At 36.4% G+C, this 21,276-nt stretch overlaps 1 protein-coding gene across 1 annotated transcript in view; it reads left to right on the forward strand.

The window, feature by feature from the left end:
• LOC125672755 (uncharacterized) overlaps positions 1 to 21,276 on the forward strand; it is a 188,624-nt gene that overhangs the window by 58,892 nt on the left and 108,456 nt on the right. The window contains exons 42-66 of the mRNA XM_056159795.1: positions 213 to 267; positions 723 to 895; positions 1,616 to 1,789; positions 1,986 to 2,247; positions 3,024 to 3,178; positions 3,888 to 4,058; positions 4,150 to 4,371; positions 5,212 to 5,254; positions 5,411 to 5,571; positions 6,878 to 7,060; positions 8,227 to 8,436; positions 8,656 to 8,698; positions 8,836 to 8,999; positions 9,263 to 9,436; positions 9,659 to 9,926; positions 10,224 to 10,387; positions 12,426 to 12,590; positions 18,246 to 18,464; positions 18,600 to 18,642; positions 18,808 to 18,965; positions 19,530 to 19,718; positions 19,840 to 20,061; positions 20,386 to 20,428; positions 20,585 to 20,742; positions 20,858 to 21,031. Coding sequence (XP_056015770.1) covers positions 213 to 267; positions 723 to 895; positions 1,616 to 1,789; positions 1,986 to 2,247; positions 3,024 to 3,178; positions 3,888 to 4,058; positions 4,150 to 4,371; positions 5,212 to 5,254; positions 5,411 to 5,571; positions 6,878 to 7,060; positions 8,227 to 8,436; positions 8,656 to 8,698; positions 8,836 to 8,999; positions 9,263 to 9,436; positions 9,659 to 9,926; positions 10,224 to 10,387; positions 12,426 to 12,590; positions 18,246 to 18,464; positions 18,600 to 18,642; positions 18,808 to 18,965; positions 19,530 to 19,718; positions 19,840 to 20,061; positions 20,386 to 20,428; positions 20,585 to 20,742; positions 20,858 to 21,031 — 3,993 coding nt within the window. The remainder of the gene's footprint in view (positions 1 to 212; positions 268 to 722; positions 896 to 1,615; positions 1,790 to 1,985; positions 2,248 to 3,023; positions 3,179 to 3,887; positions 4,059 to 4,149; positions 4,372 to 5,211; positions 5,255 to 5,410; positions 5,572 to 6,877; positions 7,061 to 8,226; positions 8,437 to 8,655; positions 8,699 to 8,835; positions 9,000 to 9,262; positions 9,437 to 9,658; positions 9,927 to 10,223; positions 10,388 to 12,425; positions 12,591 to 18,245; positions 18,465 to 18,599; positions 18,643 to 18,807; positions 18,966 to 19,529; positions 19,719 to 19,839; positions 20,062 to 20,385; positions 20,429 to 20,584; positions 20,743 to 20,857; positions 21,032 to 21,276) is intronic.

Raw genomic sequence — 21,276 nt, forward strand, 5'->3', positions numbered from 1 at the left:
ACTTGTACTCAGTTCCAATACAAAACAGACTGTATGAACATTTTTAATTTATGCATTAATTCAGTTACAATTAAATATTAAATTGAACTTTGCTATATTGAGATTTATTATTGGATCTTCTGAACAACAGTAAATCAGAAGTCAGCTCTATATGGATATATTTATCAAATATTATTTTCTTCACATGTCTAAATTAATCTAAAACTTTTCAGGGAAGCAACAAACCTTGTCACTGGGCTCTGGAAGTCCACCTCCAGTAGAAATTAGGTAAGTTAATCCACCTCCAGTAGAAATTAAGTAAGTTAATCCACCTCCAGTAGAAATTAGGTAAGTTAATCCACCTCCAGTAGAAATTAAGTAAGTTAATCCACCTCCAGTAGAAATTAGGTAAGTTAATCCACCTCTAGTAGAAATTAAGTAAGTTAACTCAGGATGATGCCCAGACACTTAATTATGGAAAATGTTTATGACAAGTTGAACAAGTCCAGTGTTGTTAAAATCATCTGTTCAGGTTCTGTTAACTACATTATCCATGACTAACATCACTGTTAGTGATAGACATACATTGTAAACAGAATCTGATGATTTTAAATAGATTGAATAAAGTCTTTTGGGGTCACTAACTACCATGATGATGTGTTATGTAATAAGTAGTACTTTTTATTTTTCCTTCAGTGGATATAAGTTAACAAGTATTCTGTAATTGTGATTTGTTTTTTTAGATACAAAATTAATCAGATGGATGGAAACAAAGGCTTTATTGTGGATTTGAAAATACTCATCTGCTTTGATTTTGATGGCAAGGCTGTGTGCATTCCTACAAAGGATGGACTTCATCTTTTGAAAGATCAGGAAATTCCTCTTTGTGATCAAAATACTCTGATAGATTTAAGCAGTGAGTATGCTTTGCACGAAATGCAGGTATATTTTTTTGCTTGTTAAATTTAAATGACTATATATCCTACAGTCACTGTGATGAAACTTGCGTGAAAGTTAACATCAGTAAAAATACATTCCATCAAGACTTGCTCCAGATGTTGGAGTTGACCTATATCTTGGGCCATATACAATTCCAAGTCACCGTAAATTCTACATTAATAAAAATTTGCAAGGATGATACTTGCCAATGGATGTGAAGCTTCCTGCGTGATACTGTAGATTCTGTAATTTAAGTGAGTACTTAATATCGCGAGACGATAGACGTCAAATCACGATAACATGAATCTGTGAGGGGTCTATTGATTAAGATATTTACATAGATGTATGTATAACATGAATCTGTGAGGGGTCTATTGATTAAGATATTTACATACATGTATGTATTTTAACAAGATACAGATAAAAACGAGTAAATTTATTTTGTGAATGATGCTGCTCGCGAAATTATGCGATAATAGATTCCTCGCATATATTTAGGAATCTACAGTAATCGCCGTAATTGTGCTTTCAATAACCAGGGTTACCATCATATCACCAGGGTGCTGGTGTTACTGTCTTATTGAGAACATCTAGTTCTGAAGTACGTTAATTTCCATGTTTAAGTAGTACAAGGACAGGTTATATTCAAACACGCTATTGAAATACGTCAGTTATTTGAATATACTTATTGATGCAGGTTTTTCATTGACTGAGTGGATGAAGGAGAAATCGCTGGATTTAAACAAACAGCTAGAGGAGGGAGCTCTGATGTTGCTGCTGGATCAGCTCCAGCTGTCGGAATTTTTCCTGAGACCGAAATGTGACAGGACCCGATCACCATACATCCCTTCTATACAAGGAATCCATAATGGTACTTGAATCCTTGTTACTTTTGGTCAAAATCTATACATCAATTGGCCATTAAATCATGCTTTATACATATTAGAATTCAAGGGGGTAAGGGAAGAGAAGGAGGGTGGGAATTGACATCAGGTCCATGATATTTGGAAATAAAAGTAGCATTGGTATGGATCTCTGCTTGCTTGAAATAAAACTTTCTACTTCAGAATGTCCAAAGACCATTGCCTTCCTGCCCTCTGAGATCCCGGAGCCCATGTCCTGTTACATACCTGACTACTGTACAGGCATAGAGTGCTGTGCTGAGATTCCTGCTCTTGGTCTGGGGCTGCATGTGTTTGCCTTTTTGGATTTGAACAAACTGGAACTTCAGATTGGAATGGAAAACGTCTCGGAAACCATCAAACTCAATGATTATGTGTGGGGAGAGGTCAAGACTTTGATGGTGGCTGGAGGTCTTATAAAATTACTGTGAGTTAATCTTTGTACTGAGAGAGTTCATTACAAAGGTGAATTGATAAGATCAAGATATCATATATGCAACCAATTAATGAACAATACATAAATTCCACATTTATCCATGAGGCCTCAAAAGTTTAATTATTTAATTCTCAGACTCGCCTGCATGTACTTGACGCTGCATCGATAATTTCGATCATCATCATTTTGATTTATAAAAATATTGGATTCAGTCTTGCGTTTTTCAAAAACAAGTGTCGACTGTTTCTGGTTTATAGTACTAGCTGCTTCCCTTTCAATATGACATACAAAGACTGCATACCTGTTCAATGAATTAACAGAATTTAACATTCTTGAAAAATATTTATTGCCATAGCGATGTATGACTAATGGTATTTTTTTTCATGTAGTGTGCATTACTTCATGTTGATAATAAGTTTGATAGGAGTCTTGAAAAAAAAGAAGAAGTGTATGGTGACCACATTGTTTTTCTTCTCAGTTAAAATGAAAATATAAAAGCCTTGCTATATTGTTTTCGGATAAAATTGGTCTAAGAACCTCATTTAATTTTTATTTAGCCAATCTAAATTCCATAGAATTATCCTTTGTAGTACATATATACATATTACAGAGAGTAGAACTCATTGGTGGTAAGGGGATGTGAACTATAAATCTAAGTAACGATGCATTTATTGTGAGCTAGACCATGCTCTCTATGATGAATTTTTGTTTGAAGGGTTAGTACATAATGTCAACTGATTTAACACCTGTAAAATTTCTTCATCTAGGACGAGTGTGAAGCCAGTGACGAATGAGAATGTGTACATCTTTAATGTGCATGCATCTGTGTGTCTGAATGGAGGAGTGTGCTCCATCGACATCCCTCTCTTACAGAATACCAGATTACCAACAATCAGTGCCATAATCACGGGAGAGAGCAAGAGTAAGTCAAACAAGATCTCTGTTTGTGAAACACAGATTCTTCGTTTGTGAAACACTGATTTTCCCGTATGACAGCGAAATAATTCTTATACGCGAAGAAAAATCTTGTCACAAGGAATACACAAGTGAAATATTGAAAGCCCTAGAACTGTTCAAAAAGTTATGTCCAAGTTCAAGTTTTTCGATAGTAGGTAAAATCCCAAGGTCAAGGTCATGAGGTCAAAAAAAAATTTACGAAGAGAAAGGTCGATCTTGTCATGTGAAATATGAAAGCAATATTACTAACCATGTAAAAGTTATGGCCAAGGTTAACAGTTTTTCGCAGACAAACGGGCAGACCAAAAATGATATGCACACGGATCTTTGATTACGTTTATAGACTATATTGAATAATTTTGGTGGGTTAAGTTTCTTTATGATATATTAAACACAAAGATTTCTCAATGCTAAATAGCCCAGAATGCCTAACTTTGATTTTGTGAACATTTGTGACACTTCACCTAAATATAGTGATATCTCTTTACTGTAAATATTTTTTCTCTGGTGCATGTAATTAATGTGGAGGGAGACTGTATTTTAGAGATGTTTTAGTCCATACAAAGAAAGCACATTTGTTTCTGCTGTTCATGAGGATATTATTAGAATAAATGGTCTTTCCATGTTGAATATGTTTTGCGTGTGGAATAAATTGCAATGGTTTATTTTTACAGACTTCTCCTTCACAAACTGGCTTCAGGAGATGAATGTGACACTGGACAATCTGCGAGATAATGCCAAGTCACTGCTGCTTCAACAGCTGGGTGTTGACCAGTACCTGTTAGAGACTCCCTGTGATGTAGCTAGTGTCCGATACTCTCCCAGTGAACACGGGTGGAAGAATGGTAAGTTACAATTGTGTGGCGAGAATAAGAGAGAAAAAAATGTGTGAAATTCTGACTGAAAACTGAAACTCACCGATTTTATTTTTAACAGAGTGTCCATTGGACTGGGTGATTTTACCCCACATTACATCGGACAATGTGAGATGTGGACTGTCCTCAAACTGTACAAGGATAGACTGCTGTGTGAATTTCAGTCCATTGAATCTCAAGCTTCATTTCTTTCTACACTTTGACAGATGTAACTATGTTATCACTGGAGGAATTGACAAGAAAACCTTCAGTTATGGACTTCTAGATTTCAACAACTTCTGGGGTAAAGTATCATTAAAATGGGCTTAACTTTTTACCAGCAGGTTTTGTCCCCTGAGATTGAAGATTAGGGATCATATTATTGCAAAAACTATATTCGTACTCGGCGCGGTCGCCACCATAGTTGTACTGTGAAAGTGAAACCGAAAGTTTAGTAAATCGTACGTGGTATTAGTCATTGACACAAACGGTGTGATGTGAAAGAAGTGAAAGTAATAGCTACTACCGTATATTTTTCTGCATTACAACTGACGATTTGAAATATAGACATGAATGGATTAATTATTGGTGTTAAAAGAATGTAATAAAATTTATGTTCAATTTGATATTCATTAAAACATTTTTCAAATTTATTCAATTCAATATTCAAATTTAATGGGAATATTTCAGCATAGAGATATAAATAACCACCACCCCTCCTCCAATTTTCTAAGCGCCCAGGGTGCTCAATAGGACGAATATGGTAATTCCATTAGAGAGGGCCTTGATAAAGGCCTAATGGTTCCACATTTTATAAATAACCTTGTGACTCCAGTATATATATTCTTTAACCACTTGCATCAAGTGTTGAATTGATTATAAAAAGAGAGGTTTTTAGGATTATTGGATATACATGTAATCAGATGAGGCATTAATCTGTGCATGTGATAGGAGTTTGTTACATGCAGCAAGTGGTATTTGTATTTTTCCTTGATAAACCACTGAAAGGACATTTTACAATAGTTTGATAGTATGTGAGATTCTGTACAACTTTGAAACACCAAAAATTTATGCTTTTGTAATGTAGATGTTAGTAAATGTATATTGCAGTTTTTAAATCAAATTATTTTTATGTCTTATTTAGGTAGAGAAGTTTCTGTGAATGTTGCAAACGTTATATTCATCAAGTAAGTTAATTTAAAGTTGGTTTTTGTAATCTTTCTTCTGTTAATTGCATTATGATTTAATATATATATATATATAATTTTATATATAAATTATGTTTGAATCAAGTTCTTAAACAATATGATGCAAGTCATGGTAAAGGAGTTGTTTTATTAAAGATTTAAGGCCAGTCAACTAGAAGTATCCAAGAAGTATGTGCTAGACATGGGTGTCTCTGTGTGTTTAGAGCCCGATCACTGTAGTATGGATGTTCCTATATTGAATCAAGTTCTCATTCCAGTCCTTAATTGTGATCTCACAATGGATTTTAATGTCAAAGGTCAGATATTTTTCTTTTTTTCTACAGTAGTTTATTTAATAATTGTCATGATATAGTTACTTGCTTGTTTGTTCCATTTTACATGTTTGTGCCTAATATAAGTTCTTCATGGTTTCATTTATTCAGGAGAAGATTTATGTCTCATCTCTCACCAGATTTTTATCAAACATGCAGAAATGATACCTTGCATAAAGACCTTTTCCCTCCCTGCTCAAAGGCCGTAAGCGCCGAGCATAAGTCTAAATTTTGTAGCCCTTCACCGGCAATGATGACGTCTCCTTAAGAGTGAAAAATTCTCGAGAGGACCGTTAAACAATCAATCAATCAATCGATCAATCAATGAAACTCTCTGAAATTTTACGCTGCATAAGAATCTTAGCTTCAAATGGGTTTTTCAAGTTAAAAAAACCCACCCCAAAACATGTTATATAATTCTGTGATTAGTTTTTAAAGTCTTAGTAATTTTAAAATACTGCTAAAATGCATATCTATCATGAATTTTCCCCCAAACCCATAATTTTAGAAAATCTGATGACCTAAAGCTGGATCTTCATTTACATGGATATTCAATGCAATACCATGATGAAATTGAAACTAGCCATAAATTTCCATAAAGTTTCCATAGATTTTATTATTTTATGATTGATTGATACCAGATGTATGATAGAATTTTTTACTCCAATTTTTTTTATTTGCATATCCACTCACCATAATTGTAAAAAAGTCGCTCCAAGGGAAATTTAGATAGTCTTAAATTGTGGTAACATTATGTTGCATTTCTTAATTCACTTTCATCAAAAACTTTTATTAACATTCAGGAATGAAGCATGGCATAAAGGTCTGTGCTCTTAACGGTTCTCAAAATGAAATGTAGAAAGTCAAGCTCATTGCAAATTTTGTATTTGATTTCATATGCATCTGCAAGAATGCTGTCTTATATAACGATATTAATTCCTAATAGATTTTATGGTTAAATAATGAAGGACAATGTCACTGCAATGGGAATTATAAAACCTGTGTTTCGGATTTCAATAGAACTTGCAGAATGGCTCTCTTACATTATTCTATGTAGTGAAGAGATGTCCTGATTTTCAAAGCCCTTGCTATCTCTCAGTCAAGGAGTTTGTCATTGATGATGTTATACACTACGGCACACATTGCCATGTTTGAAAGAAGCATTTTATAAAAAGTTACACACTCTTCAAAGGATGAAGAAAAATTCGGAGGAGGAATGTGGGAGAAATGGTTTCAAACCTTATTTATCTACATATGTAATTTTGAATATGGTTTCTAACTTTTTGTTTAGGATTTTCTCTTGTCAACTGGATGAATAACCAAGGTCTCTCATTTGATGGAAGTTTGTCAACAGCTCAGGCAGCTGCTCTGTTTAAGATGTTGGGCATTGATTCCTTTCTGAAAAACCCCGCCTGTGTCCGAACAGAGCCACCGTACGGTGTCAACAAACAAGACCAGAGTGGATGGTCATCAGGTACCAGAGTATTTCTCAATTGAAATTAATCATTGATATATCGATTCTATTAAATGGGAACAAAAACTTTTATTGATATATTGTTTTGTAGCAAATGAAGTTGAGGAATTGTATTCATTTATAATTTCAATTTCGAAGATATTACGTTATTCCTACCTTATGTCTGTCATTGGAAATTTGCATCCTGACAATTAAATTATTATAGCCCGCAAACGAAGTTTAGGTGGGATATACTGGAATCGCCTTCAGTTGCCCGTCCGTATGTCGTATCATCCATCTGATATAATTTGTCCAGAGTATATCTTCAACCCTGATGAACAGAATTGATTTAAAAAAGAATAATATTGTGTATATATTATATGAATGATGACAATGTGACCTGCTCTTTTGATTGAGATTTTTCTAACATTCAAAGAATTAGTTATAAATATATTTATTTTTATTTTGAGAGAGGTGGGGGTGATGTTTTCATGGACCAGAGTATGCTTGTATATCTTAAAAACCATTTATGTTCCGATGTTAGAAACATTGCCATCGAAACTTTGCTTTGTTTTTGTTTGAGGCAGGCAAAACCCAACATCAACTGAATTGCTGAATTAAAACTTATCATTTATTATGTAAATGATGCAATAAAAACGTACAGTTGTATATACAAAATTACTGGAAATATATATTGGGGGGGGGGTGTGTGTTCAGGAGACTAGTAAATACTGTTTAGCAGAAAATTTACTTGCGGGGTTAATTTTCGCTATATTCGCTGAAACAAAGTTTCTGTGAATTTAACATTCAGTGAATTAATCTTACATATATAAGAAATCGGGTTCATGATATTAAGATTTGTTTTCGGCGAATTAAACTGACCGTGATTTTTTTCTAAATGAAAAAATAGCGATTGTTTCCGACCGCGATATTAACCTGCTGTACCGTAGTGGACATATCGATGTGGCATCATATTATGCAAGCTGACACCTATTTCCAAAAGATACAAAATATTGATAATAGGAATCAAAACATGTAAAATGCCACAAAAATAACTGCCTGTTTATTCTTCAATGAGCATAAATTCACTTTTTCCCCACGATGAAATGTGCCCTGTGGATGATATTGGTCTTCTTAGGGCAGTTTTAGTGTAACTAGAGATAATATGAATATGTATGCTTTCTTAGAATGTCCAGTAAACCTTGTTCTTCCCAAAATACGAGGAACAACTGCCTGTCATATTAAGAAAACCTGTACAGCGATCGGATGCTGTGTAGAGGTTGGAAAGGTCAGCAGAGCGTTTGAGGTAGAGCTGGATATCGACTTCTGTAACCAGAAATTGACCTTTGGAATAGAAAAGCTCACAGAAACCATCTCGCTTCAGGGATTTGAGTATGGTGTGTAAAGATTTGTATGTTTCTTATGGAGATCTCCTGACACTAAACGACTGTATAAAGCAAGAAGTTCAACTGTGAAAGCAACTTTGATTTAAAGAAACTTTTGTGACTAACTGAAAGATATTGAAAGTAGTTTGTTTTCTTTGGGTGATACATGAAGTTTTGTCCACCATAGAAGGGTAGAATTTACAGTATACATGCATTTCAAACTGTTTGCAGGTAAAAGAAAGGAAGTTGTCATTATGGGTGTCATAAAATTCTGGTAGGTTTGGTTTGGAAAGAAATGATAGATACTTGGTTACCTTAGTTATATAAATATCTAAGGAAGAATTACTGTGACTGATTACATGGCTAGTACTAGAACTAAAAAAATCAATCAAGACTGTCTACGGTTGCCAGGTACACCATATGGAACAACGAGGGAGAAGGTGTTTACGTCGTCTCTGTGGATCTGGCTGTCTGCTTTGAAGATGGAGGTGACTGCCTCATCAACACAGAGGTCCTAGATCGAGCCAAACTGTCTAAACAGTCCTGTGTTTGGGGTACATCATTCCTAAACCCAGGTATGTGCATTTACGAAAATGATTGTCTGTAATAAATTTTTGTTAGACTATCATTACAAGTTAATTTATTCAGTAGTAAAGGCCAACACGCTTATAGTATGCATATTATGCAGACATCATTTCATATGTTGATATTATGAAACAAGGTAAATACATCATAGTTTCAGATATCTGTTGAGTTTAATGCATGTACAATGTTACGATATCAGAAAAAATGACATGATTGTGCTTTATTATGATATTTGGTATTTTATTTTCCTCAGATTTCTCGTTGGAGACATTTATGAGAGACAGTGCAATCACAGCGTATGATCAGATAAAAGGTCTTGCTCTGGATAAATTGAAAGAGGCCCTAGGTCTTCCCACATTCTTGAATGATCCACCATGTTCTTTGACAGATCCAAACTATGTCCCAAATTCTAATGGAATCAAGAAAGGTTTGTTGAATTGAGAATCATCATGATAAACTTGTTTTGTCTTTATGCAACGTGATGCATGAAAGGTGAAGATAATGAACAGTGATCAATCTCTTAACTCCTAAAAGGAATACAAAATAGGGAGTTGGGCAAACACGGACCCCTGGACATGCCAGAGGTGGGATCAGGTGCCTAGGAGGAGTAAGCATTCCCTGTGACTCAGATGTTGAATCTATCTTTTAGTGTGCCCAAAGGATCTTTCCCAGCATGGATTTTCTTTACCAACACTTCCCAGCAGCATGGTCTGTCAAATCACAGAGTCCTGTACCGGAATAGATTGCTGTGTCAGAGCAGAACCAATCCATCACAACTTCCATGTTTACCTAGACATAGACCCATGTAACCTCAAAATTCAGTTTGGTGTGGACAAATTCCAGTTCCAGATCTACATGCAGGAGTATAATTTTGGTGTGGAAAAAGATGTCCGATTAGTCAATGTTGTTCGCATCAAGTAAGAAATTTGATTAATTATTATCTGACTCAATATAAAGGCAAGAATGATATGGAATTTTTTAAAAGACTACAGATGGAGGTTCTGCCTGTAAAATAGGTTAATATGAAAGTGTTAAACACTGTCAGATCATATAATTTCATGTATTTTAACCAGCTTAATTTTAGGTGTGTAGCTTGTTAAGGGTTAGAGTCGCAGTTAACCTTGTTAATGGTAGCCTTATGGTTTTAAATGTATTGAATTGAATATGATACTCTTATATTCTTAAGCTCTTCAATGTTCACTTGTGATTGCAAGGTTCCAGATTTGGGATTTAGCAGCTGAAAATGAGTACCTCGTCAACCTCAGACTCAGCGTCTGCTTTGATTCCCAGTCAGCCTGTGTACTGGATAAAGTCATCTTCCATGAGAAACGACTTCCAAAGAATGTTTGTGATTTTGCTGCAGCAGTGCAAAATACAAGTATGAATGCAGAAGTTGATTAAGTTTTTGTCTAGGCTTCGATCATGCAATGTATATAGCTCTTTGACATTAAGTTATTGCGTCAGTTCATACATGTAGGAGAGATACTACTTGTAAGTTGTTAGAACTTGTTCCCAATCCTTTTGATTTGATTAATTGATATAATGTGTTTAAAACAAATCAAAACGATCAGATCAATAACCTTTGCCAGAATGAGTTAAAATATGATGAAAATTCCTGTAGAATTGTTGAGATTTGACGTATATTTTTATGCAATGAAATTCTGTTCTTTCATCATTCTGTCATCATTACTCAGTTTCCATTCTCTGCACAAATTCCAATGAACATTTTAAATGAAATTCAGGACACTGATATGTCACCAAAATACACTTGTTGAATTTGTATTTAGTTCTTCAGAAATATTTTGCAGAGTTATGCCCCTTGGTCTTAGAAAATTTCAAACAGTTCACAGTTTTTGCTCATGACCTCAGTCAGGCATGGACAGTTTTAATTAAGCTATAAATATATCATGTTCCAGTCAGATAAAATTTTGTGGGGTTGTTCCCCTTGGACTTGAGATTGTTTGGTAACATTACACAGTTTTGCTCCTTATCTCAAGTCATACATAGTCATTTTGAATGAAATTTGAACTTTAAGTAAATCCTGAAAATGTACAGATTAAGTTCATGGTTGTGGCCAAATGATTTTTGGAAGAATTGAGATGCTTGGTGTTTGAAAAATTTTCACTCACTGTTTCCGCACATTATGCATGGACGTTTTGAATTAAAATTTTATGATGTAGTCAATATATATATGTATATTGAAAATATGCAGGTCAAGTACTTCTAAGGGTCCGGTTGAATAACTTTTGGCAGAGTTATGGCCCTTGGGTAGGGGCATTTGCATCGCTGCAATACATCAAGTATTTTAGAAGTCTTATAATGTTAATGACTAAATTTACACCACTTGTAATTTGATGTCAGAAATTAAGCATTTGATTGTGTGCCATAGTCGGAGATTTTACATTAGAAAATGTTATTTGTTTTCCTACCCTAGATCAGCCTTTCATAGATCTGTCTCCCATTAGGTTGCATTTGGTTTGAACGATAAATCGTTTTCCCCGGTGTGCTCTGTTTGCAGAAAAAATGTAATACAAAATGAATACTTTCTCATCAAAAGTTTTTAAATTCTGTGAAAAAATATTGATGATGTTATATCTTAAGATGACAAATCCATCATTTCTTTGTAAATATATGTAGCATGTCGATATATCAGGAAGTTGTGCAAACTTTCCTCATTAGATTGAAAGTCATATTAAGGGCGTGGGCGAAAATAGGCCCATTCTATCTCTCTATCCATCCATCCATCATTTAGAGTAAGTACCACTTAGATGTCAACCTACTTTTAAAAGAAAAGAATTGATTTGTTCATAATTATACCCCCCGCAACAAGTTGTGGGGGGGTATACTGGAATCGGGTTGTCCGTCTGTCCGTCCGTCCATCTGTAGACGCAATGGTTTCCGGGCTCTAAAGCATTATCCTTTCCACCTACCGTCACCATATCATACATATGGACTACCCATGGGATGAAGATGTTCCCTATCGATTTTGGGGTCAAAAGGTCAAAGGTCAAGCGCACTGGACATTGAAGTAGCAATATGGTTTCCGGGCTCTAAAGCGTTATCCTTTCCACCTACAGTCACCATATCATACATATGGACTACCCATGGGATGAAGATGTTCCCTATCGATTTTGGGGTCAAAAGGTCAAAGGTCATGCGCACTGGACATCGAAGTAGCAATATGGTTCGGTTTGTCATGCCATTTGTTTTTTACACTCCGAAAAGAGGTAGTTTATACCTATTACCAACACCCTTTGGGAGATTGGGGTAAGCGGGGGGTATTCTTAGTGAGCATTGCTCACAGTACCTCTTGTTTGATAATAACATAAGACCATCCAGAAATATGTGTGCATTTGATCAGATTTCATTAATTTGTTAAGACTGTATTTCATTACACGTGTATGCACAACTTTCAGATTTCTCTCTCGTGGAATGGAAGTCATCACTAGGAATATCAACAGATGATCTACTCCCCACCATGACAGATCAGCTGATGGAATACCTAGGAATAGCCGGATACTTAAACAGACCACAGTGTAACATCACGAGGGGGTTCAGCAGTACCGATGGGTGGATTGATGGTAAGATCACGAGGGGGTTCAGCAGTACCGATGGGTGGATTGATGGTAAGATCACGAGGGGGTTCAGCAGTACCGATGGGTGGATTGATGGTAAGATCACGAGGGGGTTCAGCAGTACCGATGGGTGGATTGATGGTAAGAACACGAGGGGGTTCAGCAGTACCGATGGGTGGATTGATGGTAAGGATTCAAATATATGGTGAACACTTCTCCATAACTAGAGGTTGTACATCCCTCAGGTCTTAGAAATTGTCAAGTATTATTACCAAGCGTGTTATTTCTAACCGTACATGTACTATTAACAATTCCCTCACTGAAAAGTTATCTATTAAACTAAATTTTCCCATTCTTGCATATGACTGTCCAGACAATGTAAACTCCGCGTAAAGAGTGCTATTTCAAATATTGGGTCCGATATTTGTTAAAATGATAAGAAGTGGACGGAGGAAGATCCCTATTGATTTCTAAGTTAAAATGTTAGACGTCCTAGAAATTTAATTTAAACAATATTTTATTATGTATTAAACATAAATGGATTAGGCAGCAGGCTTGCAGCCTATATAAGACGTCCTAGAAATACCAGGCAAGAAGAGGAATTAAGATTTCTAGGTCAGAGGTAAAGGTTTCAAAAGAAATTCCAGACCCCTGTGTCACGGCTTCAGGCTCCAAGCCAATGCTAATTAGATAAAAGAGTGAGATACATATTTTTATGCCCCCCTTTGAAATGATGGGGCATATTGTTTTGCACCTGTCAGTCGATCGGTCTGTAGACCAAATCATGTCTGCTCAATATCTCAAGAACCCTTTGCTTGACAGACATCATATTTGGTACACTGGTACATCTTAAGGAGTAGATGTGAGGTAACATGGTAAAAGGTCAAGGGCCAATCCACTCTGGACATAGGAAGATGATATTGTCTGTTCAATATCTTGAGAACCGTTTTCTTGACAGGCATCAAACTCGGTGCACTGGTACATTGTAAGGAGTAGATGAACCCAACTGACTTTGGGTTCACATGGTCAAGGGTCAAACTGGCCATAGTAATGTAGTATCTATATTTTGATAATCAGAACCCTTTGCTTGACAGACATCAAACTCGGTATTTAGTATAAGCATGTTTTATTATAGAAAGAAGTATGAATTATTTTTAAAATGTATTTTACTCGCAGACATTGAAAAGAAAACTGATCTAAAAATATAAGTATGATTTGTTATTCAGTTTTTAGCTCACCTGAGCTAAAAGCTCAAGTGAGCTTTTCTGATCACCCGTATTCCGGCGTCCGGCGTCCATCTTACCATCTGTCCGTCTGTAAACTTTTAACATTTTTGACTTCTACTCAAAAACCAATGGGCCAATTTCAACCAAAGTTGGCACAAAGCATCCTTAGGTAAAGGGAATTCTAAATTGTTAAAATAAAGGGCCAGGCCACCTTCCAAGGGGAGATAATCAAGAAAAGGTAAAAATAGAGTAGGGTCAAGAACCACTGGGCCAGAAAAGATGAAATTTATAGATAAGCTTTATTAGGTAGTGCAGATTCTAAATTGTTAAAATCATGGCCCCCGGGGGTCGGATGGGGCCACAATAGGGGATCAAAGTTTTACATACAAATATATATGAAAACTCTTTAAAAATCTTCTTCTCAAAAACCACTGAGCCAGAAAAGCTGAGATTTATATGAAAGCTTCCTAATATAGTTCAGATTCTAAATTGTTAAAATCCTGGCCCCCGGGGGTCGGATGGGGCCACAATAGGGGATCAAAGTTTTACATACAAATATATAGGAAAAATCTTTAAAAATCTTCTTCTCAAGAACCACTGAGCCAGAAAAACTGAGATTTATATGAAAGCTTCCTGATATAGTGCAGATTCTAAATTGTTAAAATTCTGGCCCCCATGGGGTCGGATGGTGCCACAAGGGGGATGAAAGTTTTACATACAAATATATAGGGAAAATCTTTAAAAATCTTCCTCTCAAGAACCACTGAGCCAGAAAAGCTGATATTTACATGAAAGCTTCCTGATATAGTGCAGATTCTAAATTGTTAAAATCCTGGCCCCCATGGGGTCGGATGGTGCCACAAGGGGGATGAAAGTTTTACATACAAATATATAGGGAAAATCTTCCTCTCAAGAACCACTGAGCCAGAAAAGCTGATATTTACATGAAAGCTTCCTGATATAGTGCAGATTCAAGTTCGTTAAAATGATGGCCCCCGGGGGTCGGATGGGGCCACAATAGGGGATCAAAGTTTTACATACAAATATATAGAGAAAATCTTTAAAAATCTTCTTCTCAAGAACCACTGTGCCAGAAAAGCTGATATTTACATGAAAGCTTCCTAACATAGTGCAGAGTTAAGTTTGTTCAAATCATGACCCCACTGGGTTAAGATGGGGCCACAATAGGGATCAAAGTTTTACATACAAATATGTAGGGAAAATCTTTAAAAATCTTCTTGTCAAGAACCACTGAGCCAGAAAAGCTGATATTTACATGAAAGCTTTCTGACATAGTGTAGGTTCAAGTGTGTTAAAATCATGGCCCCTGGGGGTAGGATGGGGCCACAAGGGGGATCAATTTTTTACATACAAATATATAGGAAAAAATCTTTAAAAAACCATTGGGCCAAAGGAGTTCACATTTACATGAAAGCTTTCTGACATAGTGTAGGTTCAAGTTTGCAAAAACCGTGGCCTCCAGGGGTAGGTTGGGGCCATAATAGGGACTACGGTTTTACATGCAAATATATACTACTCAAAATTTGATAAGGATCACTAGGTTATATGTGTGTAATTTATCACTAACATAACAAAAGACATAAATTTGACTCAGAAACGTGTTTACTCAGGTTATGAATGAAAATTCATGAACGGCATGAACTTTTATCAATATGGAATGCTTGAAATCTGATAACAACACCAAAAAGCATTTCATTACAAAAAGTTAACAGCAAACCAGAGAAAGAATTACACAGTTTTTGGGGATAGTCCATCATTACACTTAGCCAGTGTCAATACCGGGTATGGCCTCCCCTTGCATCAATGACGGCTTGACAACGTCGAGCCATGCTGTCAATAAGCACCCGGATGTTCCCAATGGGAAGGTTGTTCCACTCTTCCACGAGGGCGTTTCCGAGCTCTGCCAAAGTCGTGGGTTGTGCTCTACGGCGTGAAAGGGCAACCTGCAGCATGTTCCATACATGCTCAATCGGGTTCAAGTCCGGCGAGTGCGCTGGCCAGTCCATACGGACAATTGTCTCCTGCTGAAGGTACTGCTCCACCACCCTGGCGCGATGAGGATGGGCGTTATCATCCATCAGGATGAACTCAGGGCCAACAGCACCAGCGTAGGGTCTGACGTAAACATCGAGGATCTCATCCCGGTACCGCACCCCCGTCATTGTTCCTCTCTTCAGGACATGAAGATCTGTTCTTCCATCCCTGCTGATTCCACCCCAGACCATGATGGAACCACCACCATAATGGTCATGTTCACTGATGTTGGCATCATGGAAACATTCACGTTGTCGTCGCCACAGTCGGTGCCTCCTGTCTGTAAAGTCCAAACAATACCTGGACTCATCGGTGAACAGAACTTGAACCCAATCGCTCTGTGTCCAAGTGACATGATCTTCAGCCCAGTCAAATTGCTCCCGCCGGTGTCGAACAGTCAGAGGGACTCGAACACATGCCCTTCTCGAGTTGAGACCTGCATTGTAAAGCCGATTCCGTATCGTCTGAGTGGACACATTCACCCCCGAGGCGTTCAGGAGGTCGTTACGTAAGCTGGTTGCTGTCCAGAAGGGATGGCGTCGTGCCTGAAGAGCCACAAAATGGTCTTGGCGTTGGGTTGTCGACCTCTGACGACCACCCCCATGTCGGTGTGCTGCTGTACCAAAAGTTTGCTGTCGGTGCCAGGCCCTGTTTACAATGCTCTGGCTGACATTTAGTGCATTTGCAACGTCACGTTGTGAATAGCCAGCGTCAAGCATTCAATACATCTGCCCAGTTGTTCTGTCGTCAGGCGACGCCTTACACGTTGAGGGGACATTGTGTTGATAAACGTAGTGTAAACACTCAAGTGAGTTTGAAATTTTAGAAAGAATCAGACACCGATGCCTGAGTGAAAATCGTGCAATGGTAGCAAAAGCATAAACTGTGATGAGAAACGCATTTCCCATGGCATGAAATGCACACGCAAGTTTGTTGAAGACGTTTTTGATATCACTTGGACACAATATTGCCAGTTATGCAGTTATTAATTTTTTAAACAGAAAAATATCTATGATCCTTATCAAATTTTGAGTAGTATATATATGGAAAGTCTTCTGATATGGACCAAGGTGACTCAGGTGAGGAGTGTGGTCCATGGGCCTCTTGTTAATAAAGTAATAAATACCTTATTTGATTGAACTTTCCATTTAAGAGTTGTTGCATGTTGCTCAGATGAGCATCAAGGCTCACAGGCCACTTGCTCAAAGATAGTTTCAGTAATTCACAAAATGACTGTTCCATTAAAATAAATACTATTTGGCTGTGTCAATTAAATCTGTAACCTCTGCTCTATGCTGTAAAAGACTTCAGAGAATATAGCTGCTTGAATTTTATCATATGAAAATTCACAGATAGGAGTTGTTAGAACTGAGGGGTGTACATTGTTAAATGACATGTATTAGAATTTATTCTTGCATATTTGATTGAATCTTAGACAGTTTATTTTCAGTTAAGATTTCTGTACATGTAAATATGATAAAAGTCTTCAAAAAAACATGCAGGCCAGTCGGACCCGTGAACTGTCTGAATTTACGGGCCCACAGTGAAATTTATTGGCCCCCTAAATTTTCATATGTTCATCACATACATTATGGAATGCATTGTAAAATTGTACAATTAATTTACTGAAACGATGGTTATTAATCGTATTCATATCTACCCTAAGACATCCTTTCTGTCGATACCAGAAAAACAACACCGTACACGGTATTTTCTCTCTCTTCACCCGCAAACAACAAGACTACAAATTCACATTTTTTTCACAAACATGAAAACAGCCAGAGTGCACTTTAGGAAGTAGCCTTCTCTACCAACATCAAAGTAGCCTTCTCTACTAACATCAAATGTAAACGATTGATTAATTCTATGAACTATAGAAATTGCATAAAATCAGAGATAACTGCAATTAACGAAGTTCATTTTAATTGGACAATGCAATAAAGCAGCAATTACGGGTGTGCGGTGCGATACAGGACGCGGCCATTTTTGTTGTTTCAACAAGTTGTTCGTTTATATTCATGTGATCAACGTACAAGTTATCTTGACAATTACAAGTACATGTATAGTTATCGTTCTTTACGAAATAAACAAACCACGATGTCCAAACACTTACTTTTTGTGCTATTTTTTTATTTATTTTTATTTTGATGGTAAATTTAAGCAAATAAGATGTTTAGAAAATCTAAATCCAACATGATATTTAATGTGACTTACAAAAAGTCTACAAGCCCATCGGAAATCCTGATTTTTAATTTTCACTGACCCGACCGTAAAATTCACTGGCCTCGGTCTTCGGACCACTGAGTTTTTGTGAAGACTGTGATAAACTCCGTAAATTCTATCACAGTGGTCTACAAATTCAAATGTTTTTACATTCAAGACTGCCCCAAATCACAACTTTATCAGAAACCAAACCTGGCAGAATTACCAGTACTGTGCTCCATCTCTTCCAAGTGCACAGACATTCACTGTTGTGTGCACGTGGAGCCCATAGGAAGGAGCTTTGAGACCTACATTGATGTTGACATGTGCAACAAAACTCTGGTTCTCGGTATCGAGCAGTACAGAACAAAACTCAGTCTTCTGACGTATGAATTTGGTAATGTTCAAATTTTGGTATCTATATTTCTAATGACTATTTAATGCTTGAAATACACTGCTTTGATTTTACATATCCCAAATGTGAAAACAGTTGATTCTGAATGTATTATTTACAAGGATGATTGTGTTTCAGGTACTAAAACCAGGTTTTGGCTAAAGGATGTAATAAGGATTGAGTAAGTTTATTTTGAATCCATAAATTCCCCCAATACATTTATCAAATTTACGTACATTAGTCTTTATTTTCCCAATACTTGTACATGTATTTGTATGCTTGGCTGAGATAGTTCTGCACCTATTGAAATATGTCTTCAGTCAGTTGAACTGTCTTCCATTTATAGATACAGTGTGGAGGACTTAAAAGGAGATGCTAAGTACATAGTGAACATGAAGGTGGAGGTTTGTCTGGAGAGTGACAAGCCATGTCTGTTCTCCCAGGATGTAGCAAAAGATCTCTACCTGCCCAAAATTGGATGTGACTGGTCGCTGAATGTCTCCGGTATGTATGATAAGTCATAAAGAGCTAGATTTACTAATAGTCTAATTTGGTCTTAAATGTGGTGGTGACTTTAAACTTATGGATTTGCCTTGTCTGATGTCACAAAACAAGTATATCTTGAGTTTTCTTTCGACTGGCAAAGTTTGATCTCTTTCTAAAGAGTTTAAATTTAGACCACAACCATGCATCAATAAAGATGAAATAAAGATGACAATTGTATTAAATTTCGTATATTATATATTAATGTGGCAAATTGGATGAATTAGTCTTGTGTGTTGCATGGTACTTAATGTGATGTACAAGCATCAAAGTGTCAGTAAAGTTTACATTTTTTACCAACTGTGTGATCCCATATTCCAAAACAAATTTGGAATTTTTTTTTTTCAGAAAAGTAAATTCGCATATTCTTTTTTTCCCCCCAAACATTTTAAAAATGGAAATAACGGAGTGTTAAAGAAATTGAGGAATGTTTAAATTTCAGGGCCATGCATGAACGACTGTCATCAAACAAGCCCTTTGTAAATGAAATTGAAGCCTGACTGCATGTAACAAATTATTTTTCAGAGTTTTCCTTAAGTGAATGGTACAACACCATGGCCATTTCTGCTGGATCTCTTCTGTTGGCCACTCAGCTCTCCATATTGAAGGAGGCACTAGGGATCACACATTTCCTGCTGCCAAAGGATGAACAATGCAACAGGATGTCAATTGCATACAGACCAGAATCTGCTGGGCAACAAGGATGGAAAATAGGTAGTTATTGAAATTCTGCACAGCAAGTTGTGAGATAGACACGAGCACAAAATTATGTATTGATGTCTTTATAGTCAAAGAGCCAGTGTATCTCTGGATTTGATCTAAACTTGTTTTGTAGATTGTCCATTGGCTGTTGGGGATATGACTAAGATTGCAAGTGGGGTACCCTTGAGTTGTCACATTAAGAGTGCATGCACAGCCATAGAATGTTGTCTAGATCTGCAAGACCCTCTCCAACAAACCATCCATTTCTTCTTTGACCTTGACCTCTGTCTGCAGACTCTGAAACTGGGAATAGAAAACTTCACATATGACAGGACCCTTTTCTCGTACTCATATGGTACAAGTTATAGTTGTATTAACACTGAAAATTGTTTTTCTTGTGTTGGTGTTGGAAATGTTAGTTTGGAGAATGAAAATTTGCTGATAGAAAAGTGCCCAAATATCCAGTAGAATGAAAATCTGCCAAATAAGAAAATAAGAGTCAACAAAAAATATGCCAAATATACTAGTGCCAAAATTACCAGATATATGCAGTAATTACAAGAGACAATGATGAAAATGTTCCCATTAATGTGTTCAAGTAATTCTACAGTTTTGAATCAGCATAAATCTTGAAGTAAACAGTTAAACTTGAGAGAGACTCTGGTTGATTTATTTGTAGGTACTTGGGACCACTTTCGACTTGCCGATGTGGTGCAAATTTTGTAAGAGTTTCAACATCAAACAATACTTTAAGAAAATTTATTACGAATGAATGCAAATTCAAAAGCTAATGTTTCTGAAAAAGTTTACTACCATTGTTCATTAACATACAAAGTTACAAGGTTTGGAAACTGTATTATTATAACATCTGCCTACAGGTTCCAGATTGATGAAGTCAATACAACATTTTTGGAAATATCCCTAAGGATTAAGGTCTGTCTGGAAGAAAACTCCTGTGTTTACGATATTATGTTACTGGACAGACAGATCATTCCTAAGCCAGGCTGTAGCTGGGACTTATCCTATACTATCCCAGGTTTGCATTTTTATACATCCAGTGTTCGAAATTTATAAACAAGGTCGGTGTTTTAGAATGAGTATCAACTCTTCATTCATTAATCATAGATATGTATCATTTTTTTATTTCAAAGATTTTTCTTTGAAAAATTGGTACAATGATATTGGAACAAGTATTGGGTCCCAGTTGTCCAAGCTTAACATAGAGAAGTTGATGGAAGAGCTCGGTATTGCAAAGTACGTCCAGGAAACACCATGTCAAAGAGCAGGCCAGAAATACAGTCCGCAGATAAATGGATGGAAGTCCGGTACGTTTTGATTTTTGTCTATGACATCGGTCCTAATAATTATTCTTTCTTTTGTGTTTACATTTCCAATGTTTTTGCCTTTGATGTCTTTTCAAATGGTATTGAGCCATTTCTTCATGCATAAATAATGCATGTACAAATCTCGATAAATAAAGTACGTCTAATTTGACTGGGAATTTTTGCAGAAATGAAAGTAAAACGTAAATATAAAAAGAAATTTCATTTCTGAAAATACATGACGGTAT

The sequence above is a fragment of the Ostrea edulis genome, chromosome 3 (assembly GCF_947568905.1).
Source record: "Ostrea edulis chromosome 3, xbOstEdul1.1, whole genome shotgun sequence".
NCBI lineage: Eukaryota > Metazoa > Mollusca > Bivalvia > Ostreida > Ostreidae > Ostrea > Ostrea edulis.